Source organism: Carcharhinus amblyrhynchos, chromosome 1 (genome assembly GCF_965287045.1).
Source record: "Carcharhinus amblyrhynchos chromosome 1, sCarAmb.v2.hapA, whole genome shotgun sequence".
Taxonomy (NCBI): Eukaryota; Metazoa; Chordata; class Chondrichthyes; order Carcharhiniformes; family Carcharhinidae; genus Carcharhinus; species Carcharhinus amblyrhynchos.
Window position 1 is genome coordinate 166,236,430 of NC_137324.1, and position 21,118 is coordinate 166,257,547.

Sequence of the window (21,118 nt, forward strand, 5' to 3'; positions counted from 1 at the left end):
ACCATACTCCTGTTTTTCCTTCCCTTCTCCCTCCTTCTCCAATTTAATACATAATAGCTTGCAAAACTGACAGCATTTGGTAAAGAGGCTAAATTTGTCAGTGGGTTAGTAATTCAGGGTAATACTCTGGGAACCTGGATTGGAATCCCACCACCGCGGATGGTGAAATTTGAATTGGTAAAAATCTGGAATGGAATCTACTGATGACCATGAAACCATTGCCGATTGTCAGAAAAACCCATCTGGTTCACTAAGGTCCTTTAGGGAAGGAAATCTGCCGTACTTACCCAGTCTGGCCTACATGTGACTCCAGAGTAACAGCAATGTGGTTGACTCTTCACTACCCTGAGGGATGGACAACAAATGCTGGACCAGCCAATGAAAAAAAAATTTTTTTTGAATGAGAAAAAAATTGCCAATGTTGGATTAAATCTTCCTTTCTAAATAGCTACAGAAACCGATTAATCGCCAAAGAAATTCACCTCCATCTGCCTCAGCTGGAGTGACTGTACCATTCAACTATTATTGGAGATGCACCGTGAGTTTAAATTATGGACATTCTATATCCCTGTTCATTTATTCATTTAATCAACTTTGAAACGACAATAGATTGTCTTTGTTTTAGGTTTCCACACAGTTAAGCAAACTTAATCAACTCCTTCAATGACTATTAAGCTGCGATTACACTTGGCCAGCACAACACTTACGGTCTGGGATATTCCAGCTGTTTATGCCAGCGGGAATTTCCAATCCTGCCAATGATCCGTCTCGTCGTGGATTTCGCAGAGGTGGAAGACATGCTCAATGGGAACCCCCTGTTAATAAAGGCAGGAGCAGAACATCCTGCTGTCTGCCACTGGCGAGCCACCCTCGCTGCTTCCACACGCGCAGCGGGTTGCGTGGAAAATCCTGCCTGTAGTATGTAAAGTTCACCAGCAGATTGGGAATCCACCCAATCATAGTTCATGGATTGTGCTTAAGACAGGGTACTCTTGTACCCTGTTCAAAGAAATCGTGGGAGGCACAGTGGTTAGCACTGCTGTCTTACAACGCCAGGGACCTGAATTCAATTCCTGGCTTGGGTCACTGTCTGTGTGCAGTTTGCACGTTCTCCCTGTGTCTGCGTGGGTTTCCTCTGGGTGCTCCGGTTTTCCCCCACAATTCAAAGATGTGCGGGTTAGGTTGATTGGCCATGCTAAATTGCCACTTCTCATCAGGGGGACTAACTAGGGTAAATATGTACAGTTTCGGGGATAAGGGCTCAGTGGGACTGTGGTCGGCACAAACTTGATGGGCCGAATGGCCTTCTTCTGCACTATAGGATCTAATAAAATCAGTCCTGCAGCGATATCATTGGACTCGTTCCAACTTGAACATTTCACGGAGAAGGAATATAAATTGATGGATGGCCTGATTTATTCAAAAGGGTTATGAGACATAAATATTTAAGATTGCTGCAGAGAGTGTTTCGTACAACATTTTCATCACTAGCCTCCTCGCCTTTATTTCACTCAAACCCCTGTATTCACTCCCATACTGAATCACGGGCAGCATGGTGGCACAGTGGTTAGCACTGCTGCTTCGCAGCACCAGGGTCCCGGGTTCGATTCCGGCCTCAGGTCAGTTTGCATGTTCTCCCCATGTCTGCATGGGTTTCCTCCGGGTGCTCTGGTTTCCTCCCACACTCCAAAGGAGGTTAGGTTGGTTGGCCATGTTAAATTGCCCCTTAGTATTCAGGAAATCAGCAGGGTAAATAGATAGGGTTAAGGGGATAGGATCTGGGTGGGATTGTGATTGGTGCAGATTGATAGGCTAAGTGGCCTCCTTCTGCACTGTCGGGATTCAATGAAATACAATCACCCTCCACTACACCAACTGTAAACTCTCCCTCTGACAAACATATCTATGAATTCGGAGCAGGAATAGACCACTCAGCCCCTTGAGCCCGCTATACAATTCAATAAGATTGTGGCTGATCTGCTTGTAATGTTATCCCTACATTCGTGCCTATCCTCAATAACCTTTCACCCCGCGCCCCCCCTTATTAATCAAGAATCTATCTAGCTCTGCCCTAAAAATATTCAAAGGCTTGGTTAGCACTGTCTTTTGAGGAAGAGAGTTTCAGAGACTCATTACCCTCTGAGAGGAAAAAATTCTCCTCCTTTCTGTCTGAAATGAGGGACTCTGTATTTTTAAGTGACCCCCACTCCAAGCTCGCACAGCAATCGTCTTCAGCTTTGTTCTAGTTCAACTGATGCTCCAACAGAGCTCCTAAAAATGACATCACAGTCTTCAGCTGTCACACTCTGCACTCTGGTGCTTTCTCCCTCAATTTCATGTCTTACTCTTTCCCACCTTCAAACCTTGCTCAAAACCTACCTTCCCAACTGTGTCTCTCGCAACCACCCTTCAACTTGCACCGTAGAAAGCTTGGTATGGCTCCTGTTCTGCCCAAGACTGCAAGCAACTACAAAGTGTCATGAACGTAGCCCTGTCCATCACGCAAACCAACTTCCCTTCCATCGACTCCGTCTACACTTCCCGCTGCCTTGGAAAATCAGCCAGCATAATTAAGGACCACATCTGGACATTCTCTCTTCCACCTTCTTCCATCGGGTAAGAGACACAAAAGTCTGAGGTCACATACCAACCGACTCAAGAACAGCTTCTTCCCTGCTGCTTTTGAATGGACCTACCTCGCACTAAGTTAATCTTTCGCTACACCCTAGCTATGACTGTAACACTACATTCTGCACTCTCTCCTTTCCTTCTCTATGAACGGTATGCTTTGTCTGCAAAGTGTGCAAGAAACAATACTTTTCATGTATACAAATGTGACAATAATAAATCACATCAAACCAAATCAAATCAGCGTCCACCACTTCTTTTGTTTAGTTCTTTCAAGTGGTTCATTATAGGAAGAATGCTGCATAAACATGTGTTGTAATTCTGCCATCAGTTTTCTAATGCAGTTTGGAGAAACTCACCGATTCGCCAGCATTTACAGCAAGCAGCCCAGCTTCCATCTGTAAGCTGAAAACGGTACCAGTTACAACCAACCTTCAAAAGAAAGTAACATTTGTAAGTTAGCAACAGCACATCCCCGCTGTTCCAGCACTGCCCACCAAGATGGAGACATACAGAGAAAAGTGACCAAACTTCTTCTTAGTGCCAAAAGTTGCAGTTAGGAGGGGATACCGGAGAGGTTACGAACGTCAGCAACAGGAGCGCAAGTAGACCATTCAGCCGCGCAAGATTGTTCCGCCACCATTCAGTAAGTTCAAGGCCTGAACCGATTTTCCAAAAAAGGGAGCAAAATACACACTCACCAACATATTAATCGAGCATGAAGATGCATTTCAGGCAGCATCACGGCAATGTAGGATAATACAGTTAGTGGGTGAGTCTGGGAATTGAGGGCCTGTGTGTCCAATGCAAATTGAAGGTAATCATAGAATCTACTGTGCTGAAAGAGGCCATTTGGCCCATCGAGTCTGCACCGGCCACAATCCCTCCCAGTTCCTATCCCCCGAACCCCATATATTTACTCTCCAAATTCCCCTGACACTAAGGGGCAATTTAGCATGGCCAGTCAACCTAACTCGCACATCTTTGGAGTGTGGGAGGAAACCGGAGCACCTGGAGGAAACCCACGCAGACACGGGGAGAATGTGCAAACTCCACACAGACAGTGACCCGAGGCTAGAATTGAATCTGGGTCGCCGGTGCTGTAAGGCAGCAGTGCTGACCACTGTGCCACCGTGCCGCCCTTATAAGCTCATTAAAGAGGCTGTAACATGCTCTGAATGGAGTAAAATGCCTTCGGAGTGGGATTTATGCCAGTTCTTCCATCAGGCAGCCTGTAATGGTGGGTTGTCTCAGGACCGATTTAAGTCTTGGCTGTTCAGTGTTCTTTGGCCGCTGGCAGCAGTCCGCGGAGGAGGTACACGTACACTGACTGAAAGTTATGATTTAAGAACCTGGGACTTCATGCAGGGGAGGTCCATTACTGCACTGTGCTGCTAAAGAGGCCAGAAAGGCCCTTTCAAACACAGGCCTCCATCTGGGTCATAGCCACGGAACTCCAATGCCAGATGTCCCACCCTACCTCTCTGATTGGGTGGGACACTCTCAGTCCACAGGCTACAATTCCCCCCGGCACTCTTTACTGGTCTTACTGACGATCTATTGGGCATCTTTGGATAGTGGGCTTGGAAATCGGAATGCTGCCCATTCCAGGAGCATGGCTCACGCGCCATATGCCATAACTCATGACTGATCTTTTGCCTCAGGTACGCCGTTCCACACTATCCCCACGTCATTTAATCCTTTAGCATCCAAAAACCTGTCAAACTCCGACTCAAATGTATTTAGCAACTAGGCAGCTACATCCCTCTACGGTAGAGAATTCCGAGCACTGGACAAGGCAGATTTACTGCATGTTATTCGGGGATTTTAAACAGATGTTTTGGGGATTAAATTCAACATGTCTTTCTGTGAAACCTACAAAAAAAAAGCAATCTTTACTATTATATGTTCTTTTACCTATATATTTAATTTTTAGTTTGTGTCATTTCAAAATAGAATGGTAGTGGATAATATCCTAACCATCAGATAGGATTAGCAATCAAGGGAAGGATTTTTTAGGGTATAGTAGATGTTTTTGGAGTTGATCTACATTAGTAATATTTATTACATATTGTGGCAGTAATGTGGGGTTTGGGAGAACTGGACTGGGGGAGGTAGGGGTGCAATATTGCATTCGAATTAATGAGCAAATCATTGGAGTTTGCCAGGCTAGTTTCCATGGTTTTTGCAGCTGTCTGCGCGTGTGCATGTTGTGAAATTAGAAATTAAAGATAAAAAGGAGAACTTTGAGACATATTCCTTAGCTTTTCTGCATGGGATCTCTTGGGTGAGAGCAGTGGAAAGGGAAGAAAATGTACAAATGGCCACAGAAACTCTCGGGTTTCAGACACTCTGCTGCCAAAGTCGGAGCAGAAAATCACGGGGGGGGACCCAATGGCAATTTCTGATCGCACTCTGTCGAAAAGAGCCACTCACCTGATCAGCCATTCTGGTGCGTGTAACATTGTCTGGTTGGTGCTTCTGACTGTACACTGTCAGCTTCCCAGCAGTCTACCGCAGATCCTGCAAGAACAATGAAAACATACTACACGTCTATGTGTGAGCACCTGGGGATTGCGTGAATGCGTACCTGTAAAAGCCATTAAAGATTGGCTCTGAATTTCCTGATCACCTGCTGCAGCATTGGCAGGTCAGCAGAGAGCAAGGGAGAAAGACTTCTTTGCAGCAATTCTCTGGGCGTTACAAGTCATCTCCGAACAGGAGACTGAAACAACAATCGTGGAAATTCACAGCAGTTAAATTTGAGGAACCAACATGATTATTGACACGAGAAATAATTCCTTCTTCCTGTTAGGTTACACAAATCTTCATCTATAAGTCATCTATTTTATCACTCACAAAATGCACAATCCCAAATGACGTACTGAGTAAAAACGCAGATGCAATTTTTAAAAAAATGCACCAAAGGTCTTATTTAATAGCCACCCAATGATAAGTGACCAGTTGGCCATATTCTGGCAGCTGCATCATCTCTCCTTACTCCAAGGATTCCAAGCCTAGTAAAAACAATCACACTGATCAGGAATTATATCACTCACTGTTGTTTTTGGACCTACTTTCTGAATCTGTTTCGAAGTCTCAGAGTCAGACTCTACCACTCCCTGTACCTCCCACTCTGTCACAAATCTTCTAAAAACAGTGCATAAAAGCAATACGGTTTGGCAACTGGAAATAGATTAAAACTTTAGGGACTCTTGTGTGTCTAGAGATTGAATTATATTTATCAGGAGCAACTGTTCGGACTACACAATAAGACAGAATGATTGTGGCTCTGTAAGCCTCAAAGTTACATTAACAAGCCTGTTCACGTTACCAATATATATTCACAGATTGTATTAGATTGGGTGAAGTGCAGAAGGTTGTTAATGGAGTAAGGATTTCTTGAAAAAGGGGTATTAATAAGAAGGAATGGTCAAATCGCAGAGGCAGGAGGGATATAAGTCACATCTGCCCAGGGATTTCCTTGGAGCTTCTGCCGTACGTGTAACAGAAATACCATTTCCATGTGTAAGTGGGATTTCTGCGGCACATCTGGCAAAGCTCTGACAGCAGAGCGAATGTGACTCCAAGGAAATTCCTGGTCAAAAATAAATAAATATAGACTGTTCAGTGCAGTGGAACATCCTCCTCAAGAGTAAGCCTGTGAATTATTCAGTTATCTGCATGACAGAAAGAGCTTAAATATCAAGTAATGTGCAACTCTCCACCACAAAGCCTTGGTTAAGTAGTGTCCATGAATTCCTTTAAGGGAGAATTACACAGCTGAATCAAACAAAAAAACAAAATGGTACGAGGAGTGAGACGAAGAGTGAAATTAGCCTAATTTTACAGCCTGTCTGATTGACGTCCACGAGAGATAAAATCAGACATGTGGATCAGGCAACCTGAGTCCTCTCACTTCTCCACCAGCTAGAGTTAGGCTTCTCGACATTGACCTGTATCTGCTACTCTCTTCCCAGATCCCGTACCAACTAACTCAAGAACAGCTTCTTCCCTGCTGTCATCAGATTTTTGAATGGACCCACCATATATCAAATTGATCTTTCTCCATACCCTAGCTCTGACTGTAACACTATATTCTGCCTCCTCTCCTTTCCTTCTCCCCTAAGTACTCTATGAATGGTCTGTTTTGTCTGCAGAGTGCTCAAGAAACAATACTTTTCACTGTATTCCAGTACATGCGACAATAATAAATCCAATCAAATCAAACCATTATAAATGTTCAACTTCAATCTTACGCAGTATTCATTTTCCCCTAATTTGGTGCAATTGGTAAACTTTGGTATCAAGCTTTGGTATCATTATTGATCAGGGGTGTCTACCCTGATCAATTGTATAAGCGCGAAACAAGAGAGAGGTCCCGGCACAAATCCGAGGAGCAAAAAGGCTACTCACACCCTGACAATGTGAAGAATCGTCTGCCTGGGAAACTGGAGAACAAAGGCATTAGGACTCTATCCCCTTCGATATGCATCCGAGACCCTCCAAGCCTTGATTAAAACAGCTCCTTTGCTTGTTATATTTAAATTTCATGTTCTGAGTGTTCAAATATGTTGCACTGAGCCTTTGCTTACTCATATCCAGCTGGGACTACACTTAAAAAGTTCACAGTATGTGTATCCTGGCAGCTCGCATCAAACTATACTTGCAATTTTTGAATTGAAGTTCAAATTTTTTTTCAACGTTTCCTTGAGTTCTTTGAGGAAGTGACAACTTTAGGGATCTGTGGAAAAGCCTATGACGTGGTGTATTTAGACTTTCACATTTCACTGAAGCTTGGGAGTTTAAAAAAAAACTTGCTTTCTGGAGCAGCAGGCAAGTTTCCAACTTACAACTTGACAACCACCTGGTCTGCAGGCCTGCACTCGGCTCCTGCAGTAAGAATACTGAGGCTTAGTTCCCCAGCCGTGGCATTAGCTCCATGGGTGAGACAGCTGATGTCCCCTTTTTAGGATGGCTGCAACAGGACTGCCATTCGGCCCCTCGAGCCTGCTCCCTCCTTCAGTGGAATTGTCACTGATCTGATATTCCTCATGTCCTTTCCTGCCTTTCCCCCAATCCTTGATTCCCTTTCTAATCAAAAATCTACCTCAAACTTAAATACATCCAAGGATTTGCCCCCCACAGCTCTCCTGCCAGCCTCACCATCAGTGCCTTCAATGGTGCAGCTGAGCAAGACTCAAAGCTGGCCATCTGTTGTTGAGTTCTCAAAGGCCAGATTTTGCTGAGGTCACTCACTGTGGTCATCTAACATCCACTTAGTGGAAGTTCAACAACTCATTACCTCAAAGCTCTAGTTACTAGGAAGTACCTTACAGAAACGGATGGCGCGGTGGCAAAGTGGTTAGCACTGCTGCCTCACAGCGCCAGGGACCTGGGTTTGATTCCAGCCTTGAGTGACTGTGTGGAATTGGCACGTTCTCCCCTTGTCTGCATGGGTTTCCCCCGGGTATCCACTTCCTCCCATTGTTCAAAGATCTGCACATTAGTTGAATTTGGTCATGGTAAATTACCCCCTAGTGTCCAAAGATGTGCAGGTTAGTTGTATTGGACATGGTCAATTCGTGGGGTTATAGGGATGGGGGTGGGGGGGGAGCCTAGGTAGAGTGCTCTTCGAAAGTTGGGGCAGATTTGATGGGCTGACTGACCTCCTTCTGCACTGCATGGATTTTTTGATTTATAGAAACATCTGTTTCTGGTAGAAGAAACACACAAGACAGGCACTAAAATATTTTGGTGATGCCTAACCATTTGTGAAACTAAAAGTTGAGCAGGTTAGTAGTAAAAGTGTTTCTCTTGGGAGAGTGATTGGGCAGTATAAAGAGTTAATGGAATCTGTGAGGTATAGAATAATGTAGCACTGACATCATACAGGCATATGCTAGGTCAACGATGGACAAGCTAAGCTAGTGAGTGGGTCACATGAGTGACCCTCCTTATCTCAGTGGGCTGCAAGATTGAAATCAGGCTTGTTCATTAACCATGACCCCGTGAATAAGGTCATTGAATCCCAGAATCCCTACAGTGCAGAAGGAGACCATTCGGCCCATCAAGCCTGCACCAACAACAATCTCACCCAGGCCCTATCCTCTTAACCCCACGTCTTTACCCTGCTAGTCCTGCTGACACTAAGGGGCAATTTAGCATGGCCAATCTACCTACATCTTTGGACTGTGGGAGAAAACCGGAGCACCCAGAAGAAACCCACACCGACATGGGGAGAACATGCAAACTCCACACACTCAGTGACTTGAATTTAACCCTGGTCACTGGTGCTGCGAGCTAGCAGTTCTAACCACTACGCCACTGTGCTGGCCGCCCCTTAAATACACGCCGAATATTTCATAATGGGCTATAGAAAGTGCTTAATCATGTCATCAACTTGAAATGATAAAACCAAAAGAAATATTTACACTTTGGACACAGAGGGAGTGCACGGCTCTCACAGAGAGTGTTGTCAGCAATCAGCACACACCTCACTTCACATGTCCTTGCTTAACGCGATGTGGAGATGCTGGTGTTGGACTGGGGTGAGCACAGTAAGAAGTCTCACAACACCAAGTTAAAGTCCAACAGGTTTATTTGGAATCATGAGCTTTCAGAGCGCTGCTCTGTGCTCCAAAAGCTTGTACCAGCAAATAAACCTGTTTTGCTTCACATGCGTATCACTTCAATCAGTCTGGTAGAAAAAGACTACATGGATGGAAATATTTTTGAGTGGGGCAAAATTATGAGTGGGCAACGGTCAACAAAGTGCCTCATGGCCACACTCAGAACTCAGATGGGCTGCACATGGCCCCTGGGCTGCAGGTTCCCCCCCCACCCTTGTGCCAGGTACCCTGGGCAGCAGACAGGCAACACCAAGGGGAGAAGTGTCTTCCCTCTAACCCACTATGTAAATACTGTAAATAAACTCATTTTTCAGTAAATCCTTGACACTCCTACAATTCTTCCTTGCTGTAGGGTGTGCTAATCGGATTTGAACATGGTAGCAGTGGTAATAGTACCATCTTAGTCTATTGTTGGTGCCATTCGATGGACACTGCGGCCCAGGATGATCATGGTCTCGATCTGGAATCTCAGCCTCACATTCATTAAAGATGGACAGTGATGGCGACACTGCAAGAGCAGACACTGGCCCTACCACTCCTATTTCCAAGCCTCAAAGACCCACACTGCTGGAAGATGTATCACACGTCTTAGGGAAGGTGGTGGCACAGTGGTATTGTCAATGGGTTGATAATCCAGAGACTCAGGGTAATGCTCTGGGGACCTGGGTTCAAATCTCACTATGGCAGATGGTGAAATGTGAATCCAATAAAAAATATCTTGAATTCAGAATCTACTGGTGACTGCGAAACCATTGTCCATTGTTAGAAAAACCCAGTAATGCCCTTTAGGGAAGGAAATTTACCAGTCCTTACCAGGTCCGGCCTATACATAACTCCAGAGCCACAGCAATGTGGTTGACTCAAAAATGCCCTCAAGGATGGACAATAATTGCTGGCCCAGCCAGCAATGCCCACATCCCATGAACAAACATAACTGGTTTTACAGTTCCGAGTGGCCTCGGATCATTTTACCCACACACAACTCCACCCAGCTTGGTTCTTTCTCTCCTTCTGCGGACCAGGCATGAATGAGATCATAGATAAACACTGATACCACGTCTCCCATGTCCACTCCGGGCCCCATAACTACACCTTACCGACAATAATCCTCAACTCAGCATCGCCTTGGTCAGCCCGTCCCAACCGAGTGGACTCCATCCATCAACTCACTACACGCAGAGGTGCCATGGAAGTCCACTTGTCCCGCAAGCCCAAGCTCAGTAACTCTGCCTGGGCTGATGCCCACCAGCGTGGTACAAAAGGCAGGAAACCAGTCCACTGCCATTTTGAAATGTCTAAGCAACGGCACAAAACAACAGTAAGAAGTCTCACAACACCAGGTTAAAGTCCAACAGGTTTATTTGGTAGCTTTCAGCAGCGCTCTGAAAGCTTGTGGCATGTGGTACCAAATAAACCTGCTGGACTTTAACCTTGTGCTGTGAGAGCTCTTACTGTGCTTACCGCAGTCCAATGCCGGCATCTCCACAACAAAACAACAGCACAGACAGCAAAATTGACCAGCTGGGGGTGGTGGTGCTGCTGGGTGTTTCCAGCGAGGCAGGATGGGATATTTCCACTGCTTCTGTTCAACAACTGTCTCCGGGGCAGCCAACACCATGAGGAGATAAACGCCTAACCCACAATTCCCAGGCCGAGCTTGTCAGCATTCCCTGGGCCTCAGGTCGGTCAGTTTAGAGGTCAGAGTGTTCCCAATGTCCTTCTTAGAATCACAGAATTCCTGCAATGCCGAAGGAGGCCATTCGGCCCATCAAGTCTGCACTGACAACAATCCCACCCAGGCCTTATCCTTGTATCCCACCTAATCCCCATGACACTAAGGGGCAATCCCACCCAGAGCTGTTCCCCATAACCTCGAGTATTTACCTCCTCAACCTCCCTAACCTACACATCTTGGGACACTATGGGGCAATTTAGCCTGGCCAATCCACTTGACTAGTACATCTTTGGACTGTGGGAGGAACCCGGAGCGCTTGGAGGAAACCCACACAGACATGGGGAGAATGTGCAAACTCCACACAGACTGTCACCTGAGGCCGGAATTGAACTCGGGTCTCTGGAGCTGTCAGGCAGCAGTGCTAACCACTGCACCACTGCGCCGCCCCTTCAAACTTGACATGGGTGCAGGGATATCTGTACTGGCTGATCACTTTGCATGGCTGTACACAATTCTCATTCAGCCTTCCGATGAAAAATTCCAGGGACTGGGGAGGAAAAATCTACGCGTTAAGGGTCAGGTTACCACCACATCATGCCACAAGTGACGACAGATCACACAGACCCTTGAGATCCACAGCAAACAAAGCATTTCCCCACTAAGCAGGAACATGTGCTTACACTTAGGCATCAGACAGAAAGGAGATGTGATTCATCCCATTGGACACCAGGGTCACATTCCACCAGGAATTTCCGCAATTTTCTCAAGGGCTCCTCTTCTGATGGTGAGAGCTTGAACCGTGCAGCAAACAATAACAAGTCTCGACACTCATTCCAGGCTGTCCCGAGCCCTCGGGCTGTCCAGATAGGTTGGTTCAGGACATCAAAGGTTTGCCCGGTCAGAATCCCCATTGCCCTGTGGCTCCCAGACTTCCACATCTGTGCCCCAGTGCTTGGCACGATCCAGGAGCCAGTTGGTAGAAAGGACAGCTCTTGATCCTGGCAGCCACCTGCTGGAGGTGCTGCGGACTGAGCATAACATGGGAGGGTTACACGCGTTGCCAGACAGCCAGGAGCAGACTGGCAAGACCCTCTGCCCGTGGTCACAAACACGTTGAGCAATGAGCAAATGGGAGCCCTTGTTTGTCGCTAAGCAAATCGGACTCGTGACAGGCCCAATTTTACCAGCGCGCTGCTCCCGCTTTCAGGCGCGAAGACTTGGTAAAGTTGGACGTGAGGTAAGTAGCGCGATCTGCACCCGTCTCCACGATGGCTCCCTCTATACCAAGGCCCGAAAATGGACGCAACAGCCATTTAAATGCATTTGCATGCATTTAAATTGACTTAATGAGCTGCATGCCCACCCTTACCGGCACTTCCCCTTTACCACCGCGTTCGCCCATCCAGAATCAGCACAAAACAGACACGCTCCACGAAAGTCTGATTCGGGCACTCCAGTTAGCGAGGAGTTAAGTGCCGAGTGTCCGAATGCTCTCTGCTTAAGATCAGTGCGCGGAGGTGGGGGGGGTCCACCACCACTCTGTCTGAGATCGGTGAGGGGGAAGGGGGGAGGAGGGCCTCACGATCAGTCTGAGTGGCATGGGGTGAGGGGATAAGGTGGTTAGTAATGTTGTGGCTGTGGGGCGATGTCTGTAGGGACAGAGGGAGACATTGCCCAGCCAGGAAGGACATGGCGGGGAGCCGCATTCGATCATTTTCTTTTCTGCGCATGTGCGGTTGGAGGCACTGATTGGAACTGCAGGGTTTCAAGCTTCTGCAGCGTGATTCGGAATCGCTGTATATTTTTAGGCGTATGGGGACGCCTGAGAACTGGTCTAAAAGTCGGATCTGAAACACTCCCAGTTTCAAGTCCACCCAGCACTTAGAGTCAAAATGGTAGAATCAGGCTTGGAATCTAGCAGTGGGAAATCTCAGTGACTCTCTCTCTCTTTTAAACCTCTGCATGGAAAGGTATTGAACTGTTAGCACTTTGTAAACAGTGACTTGCCAAGAATAGGGCGATGGCACAGTGGTTAGCACTGTGGCCTCACAGCGCCAGGGAGCTGGGATCAAATCCCAGCTTGAGTCACTGTCTGTTTGGAGTTTGCATGTTCTCCCCATATCTGTGTGAGTTTCTTCTGGGTGCTTCGGTTTCCTCCCACAACCCAAAGACGTGCAGATTAAGTGAATTGGTAAGGGTAAAATTGTCCTAAGATGTGTAGGTTGGATGGATTAACCATGGTAGATGTGTGGGGTTACGGGGATAGAGTGGAGGAGAGGGCCAGAGTAAGATACTCTGTCAGAGGGTCAGTGCAGATTTGATGGGCTGAATGGCCTCCTTATGCATTATAGGGATTCGCCGAAATGGTTTGGAAGGAGCCAGAGGGATAAATAATTACAGCTGTGGTGATATTTACCATCACAGGCAGGGCAGTACATATTGTGGTGCTAGGCTTCAGACCATACTACAACAGATCACACAAAATAAATTAAACCACAGTGCAAAATGCACGTGGCGTGACACCATTATCTTCTCTGAATCTAATCTGATCATGACGTTGATCTACGTTAACACAAACATCTCTTTTTTCTTGGAACTGAAGATTTGTAGTCCACGCAGGATAACAACCTGATTGACAATGCCTCTAAACACTGCTCCTGTGTGAGGTTCAACCATGGTGTTCGTTTTCAGGATGCCTGCACGCTCCAATGCCTCCTGCATTCTTGGCTCCTTCACCACCTTCTTATCAACTGTGCAAGTCTTGAATGTCTTCTTTGCTACCCCTCCTCCTGATCTGGGAGGCTCCAGTGGGAAGGCCCAGCAGGCCCGCATTCAACAGTTGAGAACCAGCATATCCTGAGAAACAGTCTTGGCCTCCACAAGCACACTCACTCAATAACAGTATTAAATATAGAAGCATGAGGTGAAACAGCCAAACACCTGACCCAAAAAACACTCCAGGCCTGTTGTTCCCAACTGGTGAACAGACCTCCAAGTGTGTGGCAAAAAAAAAATTTAAATGACTCAACATTTAAACTAAAATTAACCTTCATCTTCAGCTCTGTGGCCTGCAACTCCAAGATCCTACGAATCTTGGGCCTCCTGGGCATGCATTGACTGGGAAAAAGGAGCACACGCGCGGTTTAGATTTTTTATGTTGGTCAGGTCCATGCACGTGGCCAGCAGGACTTGGAGCTGAAGGCAAAGGTCCATTGCACTTGCAGAAAAATGAAAACTCAAAAAGTGGGCAAAAACCCTGGGAGAAGTGAGGGAAATAGGGACAAGATTTAGAAATAGAGGACAGACAAACCACTTGCGAAAATCCATCTGGTTCATTCATGCTGTTCCGGGAAGGAAATCTGTCGTCGTTACCTGGGGCGGCATAGTGGTTAGCGCTGCTGCCTCATAGCACCAGGGATCCGGGTTCAATTCAGTCCCCAGGTGACTCCTATGTGCAGCTTGCACATTGTCCCTGTGTATACATGGATTTCCTCTGGGTTCTCTGCTTTCCTCCCACAGTCTAAAGATATGTGGGTTAGGTTGATTAGCCATGTTAAATTGCTCCTTAAGAGCGATTAGCAAGGTAAATACGTGGGGTTATGGGGATAGGGCTTGGGTGGGATTGATATTGATGCATGCCCTTCTGCACTGTAGGGATTCTATGAACCTATCCTATGAAGCTATGATTAATTCTATGGTCTGGCCTGCAAAAACCCATCTGGTTCAAAATGTCCTTTAGGGAAGCAAATCTGCCATCCCTAGCTAGTGTGGCCTACAGGGGGGTCCATACCCACAGCCATGGGATTTACTCTTAACTGCCCTCTGCAATGGCTGAGCAAGCTATTCTGTTCAAGGGTAATTAGGATTGGGTAACAGACACTAGCCTTGCCTGCGATGCCTACATCCCATCAAAGAATAAATTAAATACATTTTTCATATGAGAATGGTCAACAGAAAGATTAGATTCCAACATGGTGTGGACAACTATTGGAATCATTTGAAAAAATTGTTGCAGGCTGCAATGAAGATGGATTTCTGCACAGATGTGTTAAAAGGGGTCAAGTAGACAGCTTTGGTAATACATTTGCAGGAAATAATTTAATAACTATCTTTTCCCCTCAGATAACTTGAACAACAGACTTCCAGGCAGCACAGTTTCATGTCATAAATCCATCTTTGTGTAGTTACAATATTAAACAGGGACGAGGCAGAACATTTAAGAAACTCCCTGCTGTTAAAACCTGGTTCAGTGTATTCCATAAAAAATACTACAGATTGTTGTTAAAAAAAAAGTTAGCTTGCCAAGGCATTACTCAAATGACACACAGATATGAAGTGCTGAAATCCTGCCCTTTGAGGAATGCCATTATAGCAGTCAAGTGGGTAACAAACCTGAAAAACCAGGATATTGTGTTAGCGGAATTAGAAAAACAAGCAGAGGCCACGGGTCAGGAAACAGTAAAGTCTTACAATAATCCAACATACCTCCACTCCATCACAGTACCGGTGAGTTATAGAGCTCCCAGCACTCAAAACACTTACATTCAGAACTCAGTAACTCTTTTAGCAGCTTACTTTATGGTTCAGGTACTTGAAGGGGGAGAGACAGCTCCCAGCTTATTCTAAACTAGTTATTCCCTTCACTGGTTTTGTTGACATTCCAGATGGTGAAAGTGATGCCTCCAGCCTCCCAATCCATACTTGCAATTCCTCTTGGCTACCTCCCACTGTGTACCATCCATAGGACGTAGAAAAACTACGGCACAAAAAGGCCCTTCGGCCCACAAATTGCGCCGAACATATCTCTACCTACTAGGCTTACCTATAACCCTCAATCTTACTAAGTCCCATGTACTCATCCAAAAGTCTCTTAAAAGACCCTATTGAATCCACCTCCACCGCCACCACTAGCACCCACCACCCTCTAAGTGAAAAACTTACCCCTGACACCTCCGCTGTACCTAGACCCCAGCACCCTAAACCTGTGTCTTCTCATGGCAGCCATTTCAGCCCTGGGAAAAAGCCTCTGGGAATCCACCCGATCAATACCTCTTAGCATCTTATATACCTCTGTCAGGTCACCTCTCACCCTTTGTCTCTCCAAGGAGAAAAGACTGAGCTCTCTCAACCTATCTTCATAAGGCATGCCACTCAATCCAGGCAACATCCTTGTAAATCTCCTCTGCACCCTTTCAATGGCTTCCACATCCTTCCTATAATGAGGTGACCAGAACTGAGCACAGTACTCCCTGGGGTCAGACCAGGGTCTTATACAGCTGCAGCATTATCTCCCGACTCCTAAACTCAATTCCTCGATTGAGTTTAGGAGTCCAGTAAGTTAGAGAACATAACCTGTTTGTCTACCTCTGAACATAACCTCTTGTCTACCTCCCACCATGTGCCAACCAGTAAGTTAGAGAACATAACCTGTTTGCTACCTGGCCCAGCTGCCTTTGTCTCAATGTCTCACCATTTCCATTGTCTGGCTCATCTTTTCCACCCTTCTCCCTCCCCTATTCTTTTTGGGTCTCCCTCTCTCTCTGTTTCTCTCCTTCCTGGTGGGAAATGGTAGGTCAGGTTTCAGGGGGTAAGGTGCCACTAGCTGTGATAAGCTGCAATTGGGTTGCGGATGGTTACTAGCCCATGATTTCTCTTCATCACTTGTGCCTCCACCCAGATCCCACTTCTAGAACATTCCTACACACCTTTTAACTTGCTAGTTCATCACTTCCCATTTGAACACCCCATTCAACAACTGAATTCTCATCTCCCTCTCATTCTGCTGTCATTCACCTCACTCTTCACCCTCCATCCACTCACTCCCTTTAGGGGCAGGTACCAAAAAGCCACAGACCTCCTGACGTTTAACCTTTAATTCCTAATCTCTCTCAGCCCCAGCTTGGGTATGGCTCCCGCTCTGATCAAGACCGCAAGCAACTACAAAGGATTGTGAATGTAGCCCAGTCCATCACGCAAACCAGCCTCCCATCCACTGACTCTGTCTACACATCTCACTGCCTCAGCAAAACAGCCAGCATAATCAAGGACTCCAATCATCCTGGGCAGATTCTCTTCCACCTTCTTCTGTTGGGAAAAAAGATACAAAAGTCTGAGAACGCGTACCAATCAACTCAATAACAGCTTCTTCCCTGCTGCCACCAGACTTTTGAATGGACCTAGCATATATTTTAAGTTGATCTTTCTCTACACTCCAGCTGTGACTGTAAGACTACTGCACCCTCTCCTTTCCTTTTCCATATCAACTCTACATAGTCTTGTGTAGCACACAAGAAACAATACTTTTTACTGTGACCCAATATATGCAATATATATAAATCAAATCAACGCTTCTTCATGGAATCCTACAGTGCAGAAGGAGGCCAGTTGGCCCGTTGAGCCTGCACCAACCACAGTCCCACGCAGACCCTGTTCCTGTAACCCCACATACTTACCTTGCTAATCCCCTGATTAGCACGGCCAGTCAACCTAACCTGTACATCTTTGAAATGTGGAAGGAAACTGGGGCACCTGGAGGAAACCCATGCAGACACGGGGAAAATGTGCAAACTCCACACAGTGACCTGAGGCTGGATTTGAACCTAGCTCCTAGGCGCTGTGAGGCAGTCGCATTAATCACTGTGTCACTGTGCCTCCCACAGCTCTTGCCCTCCCAACTCCTATATGACTCTCGCAGTGAGGGATAATTTTCTTTCAAAATTCAATTTTCTGAGAAAAATAACAAAGATTGAAGCACAATGAAGTTAGACATTATTTATGCTCTGCCTGCTTTTATTTCTACTAGCCCCTTTTTTTGCTGTTTTGGGAGTAATAACTAGAATTTGTCTCATAGTTTTAATTTACCAGAACATTAACTTTTCTACTAATCAACAAAACACAGGAGAGATAATTCACTGGCTTCCATGTGAATTTTTAGAACTTAAGTTATGCTAATTGTACTTGTACAATTTTAATTTGGAAAACATCAGTTCGTTACTGAGCGATATTATTCTCTTTGCGCTAGTTAACTATTCAGTGGAGTTGATTTTAACTGTCTTCGTTTGCCATTAATAACGGTCCCGTTATTAAACAATAAGCCCTTTTAATATGGAAACTCAACTCCTGTGATGTAAATAGAATCTGATGGCCATTTTTGGCGGAACCAGCAGATTATCCCAACGCTGTTTGGTTAGCCTCCCATCTTTCATTTTCCCAAGCCTCAAGTTCTTCCAAAAATCTGCTTGCCTTATCCTAACTCACATATCCATCCCATTCACCCATCCGCTCTTTGGTCATGGGTCGATGTTGGCTCTGGTCCAGCAATGTATTGATGTTAATCTCACCCCGGTGTTCAAATCGTTACATGGCCTTCCTATGTCTATAATGTCCCCTCAATTTGCATTCCTCCAACTCTGCTTCCTTGTGCATCCTTACTTCGCTTCACCCCGCCATTGTCAGCCATGCTTTTACCTGTCTGGAATTCCTCCCTTAAGTCTCTACCTATTTCTCTCCCCCTTTGAAACAATTCTTAAAGTCTACTGTAACAATTTTAATCAGGCAATTGAGATTGGCCTACTTGAAATATGAACTCCTTGATTGAGGGCCACATTGATGGTCCAATCAGGGAACCCCATGCTCTGTACTTAAAAAGGAGTGTCAGTTCCTCTGGCACTCCAGATGTAGAGTACGAACTGAAAGCACTCTGTACAGTATTGTTGGATCTTGTAAATAAATGAATTTTGATAAAGGACTTCTGCCTCCAGAGACTTATTACACTACCATTTTTACCATGCTTTCGGTCACCACCCTTTGGCATGGTATCATTTAGTGCGATTATGCTCTTCTGAAGTATGGTGGAAAACTACATCATGTTAAAGGCATTATACAAAGATAAGGTATCACATATTTCACAGTTTTGTCAAAGCTACACTTACACAGACAAGTGGAGTGCATTACATCATACTCCTGACTTCTGCCAAGTAGATGATGGAAAGACATTGGAGATTCAAGATCTGGGAATCACTTGCTTTAGAATACCCAGCCTCTGACCTATTCAAATTAATTATGTGATTGGCACTTTTGAATTCAATGGTGACCTCATGCCGACACTATAGTTAAGAAGTTCATCAATGCCTCTACTTTCTCAGGAGGCTAAGGAAATTTGGCATGTCAGCTACGACTCTCACCAACTTTTACAGATGCACCATAGAATGCGTTCTTTCTGGTTGTATCACAGCTTGATGTGACTTCTGCACTGCCACTGCAGAAAACTACAAAAGGTCATGAATGTAACCCAATCCATCACACAAACCAGCCTCCCATCCATTGACTCTGTCTACACTTCCCGCTACCTTGGAAAAGCAGCCAGCATAATTAAGCACCCCATGCACCTTGGACATACTCTCTTCCACCATCTTCCACCGAGAAAAAGATATAAAATCTGAGGTCACGTACCAACCGACTCAAGAACAGCTTCTTCCCTGCTGCTGTCAGACTTTTGAATGGCCCTACCTCGCATAAAGTTGATCTTTCTCTACACCCTTGCTACGACTGTAACACTGCATTCTGCACACTCTCCTTTCTCTATGAACGGTACATTTTTCTGTTTATCGCACAAGAAACAACACGTTTCACTGTATGTTAATACATGTGACAATAATAAATCAAATCAACTTGTAAGGGTGATGTGTAGGATTCAGTGACGGTAATGCCACCGAATGCCATGGAGTGGAGGCCCGGTTCTTTCTGCTGGAGATGCTCATTGCCTGACCCTGCTTGGTGAGTTGTTAATCATCATGTATTAACCTAAGCCTAGATGTTGTCCAAATCTTGCTGCATGCTCTCAGGGACTGATTCACCACCATCTGAGGGATTTCATAAGGAGCCTGAACAATGCACAGTCAACAGCCAAAATCCCCACTTCTGAACTTACGATGGAGGCAATGCTATAGATGATGCAATTAAAGATAGTTTGCCCTAGAATGCTGTCCTTATGAACGTCTGTAACAATGTCCTGGGGGTTGAGGTGATTAACCTCCGATTTTCACAGCCAGTTTTGTCTGTGGCAGGTACGACTCTCACCACTGGATGATTTCCCAAGGATTGTTGGTTTAATGCTGACTTAATGTCAAGGATGCACTGAGGGTTGGTGTTCATGATGGAACTCAAACTTGGCATCTCTGATCAGGCCATTACTATAGAATCAGTCACTGTTGGGGATTCCTTCCATCATTTTCCCAATGATTGGAGGCGGGTTGATAGGGCAATAACTGGTCATCTTGAATTTGTCCTGCCTATTTTGTGCATGGATGTCATTTTTCACATAATCGGGTTAGTGTCAATAGTGTCATTGTACTGGAACATCTCAGTCTGACTAGATGCTAGTGTTGGATTGGGGTGGATAAGATGAGAGGTCACACATCACTGGGTTATATTCCAACTTCATTTATACTTAACTGCTTGCATTTTTCTATCAGCACGTGTGATTACCCAGAAAGATTTGTTTTTCAGCTGGCCTACTTTGCACTGCACTGTCTGCACTTATCTTTTGAATCATAGGATCGTATTGCAGAAGGAGGCCATTCGGCCCATCGAGTCTGCATCGACCACAACCTCACCCAGGCCCTATCCCCATAACCCAATGCATTGTCCTAGCTGGTCCTCTTGACACAATTTAGCATGGCCAATCCACCTAAACACAGTGAAAAGTCTGACAACACCAGGTTTTAGTCCAACCGATTTATTTGATAATAGACTCACAAGCTTTCGGGTTAGTCCCTTTGTCAGGTGAATGGAGAGTTCTGGCCTCAGACAGAGCATATAAAGCACAGACAGTTTAGAGATTACTGATTAGAATGCGAATCCACCTAACCCATACACCTTTGGATTGTGGGAGGAACTGGAGCACCTAGAGGAAACCCAAGCAAACACAGGGGGAACATGCAAACTCCACACAGACAATGACCCAAGCTGAGATTTGAACTTGGATCCCTGGTGCAGTAAGGCAGCAGTACTAACCACCGTGTCACCGCGCCGCCCTTGACACACTTGGTTATGAGTTAGTGTCAGGCCATCATCATTCCCGCCAGTGTATTCTGTGCCTCTGTACCGCATTCCACTTCACCTGATGAAGGAGCAGCGCTCTGAAAGCTCGTGATTTCAAATAAACCTGTTGAACTGGTGTCAT

At 45.7% G+C, this 21,118-nt stretch overlaps 1 protein-coding gene across 5 annotated transcripts in view; it reads right to left on the reverse strand.

The window, feature by feature from the left end:
* LOC145347181 (thrombospondin type-1 domain-containing protein 4-like) overlaps window positions 1-21,118 on the reverse strand; it is a 428,571-nt gene that overhangs the window by 366,996 nt on the left and 40,457 nt on the right. For 4 of the 5 annotated variants that reach the window (XR_013887821.1, XM_080195031.1, XM_080195028.1 and 1 more), the window contains exons 2-3: window positions 5,065-5,151; window positions 2,988-3,060 (exon numbers count right to left, since the gene is read on the reverse strand). Coding sequence is in view for 4 of the 5 variants with exons in the window: in XM_080195031.1 (XP_080051157.1) it covers window positions 2,988-3,060; window positions 5,065-5,093 (102 nt within the window). In the remaining variant the exon portion in view is untranslated. Of the gene's footprint in view, window positions 1-2,987; window positions 3,061-5,064; window positions 5,152-15,420; window positions 15,496-21,118 lie in introns of those variants that run through there. The other variant, XM_080195030.1, reaches the window with a different exon arrangement.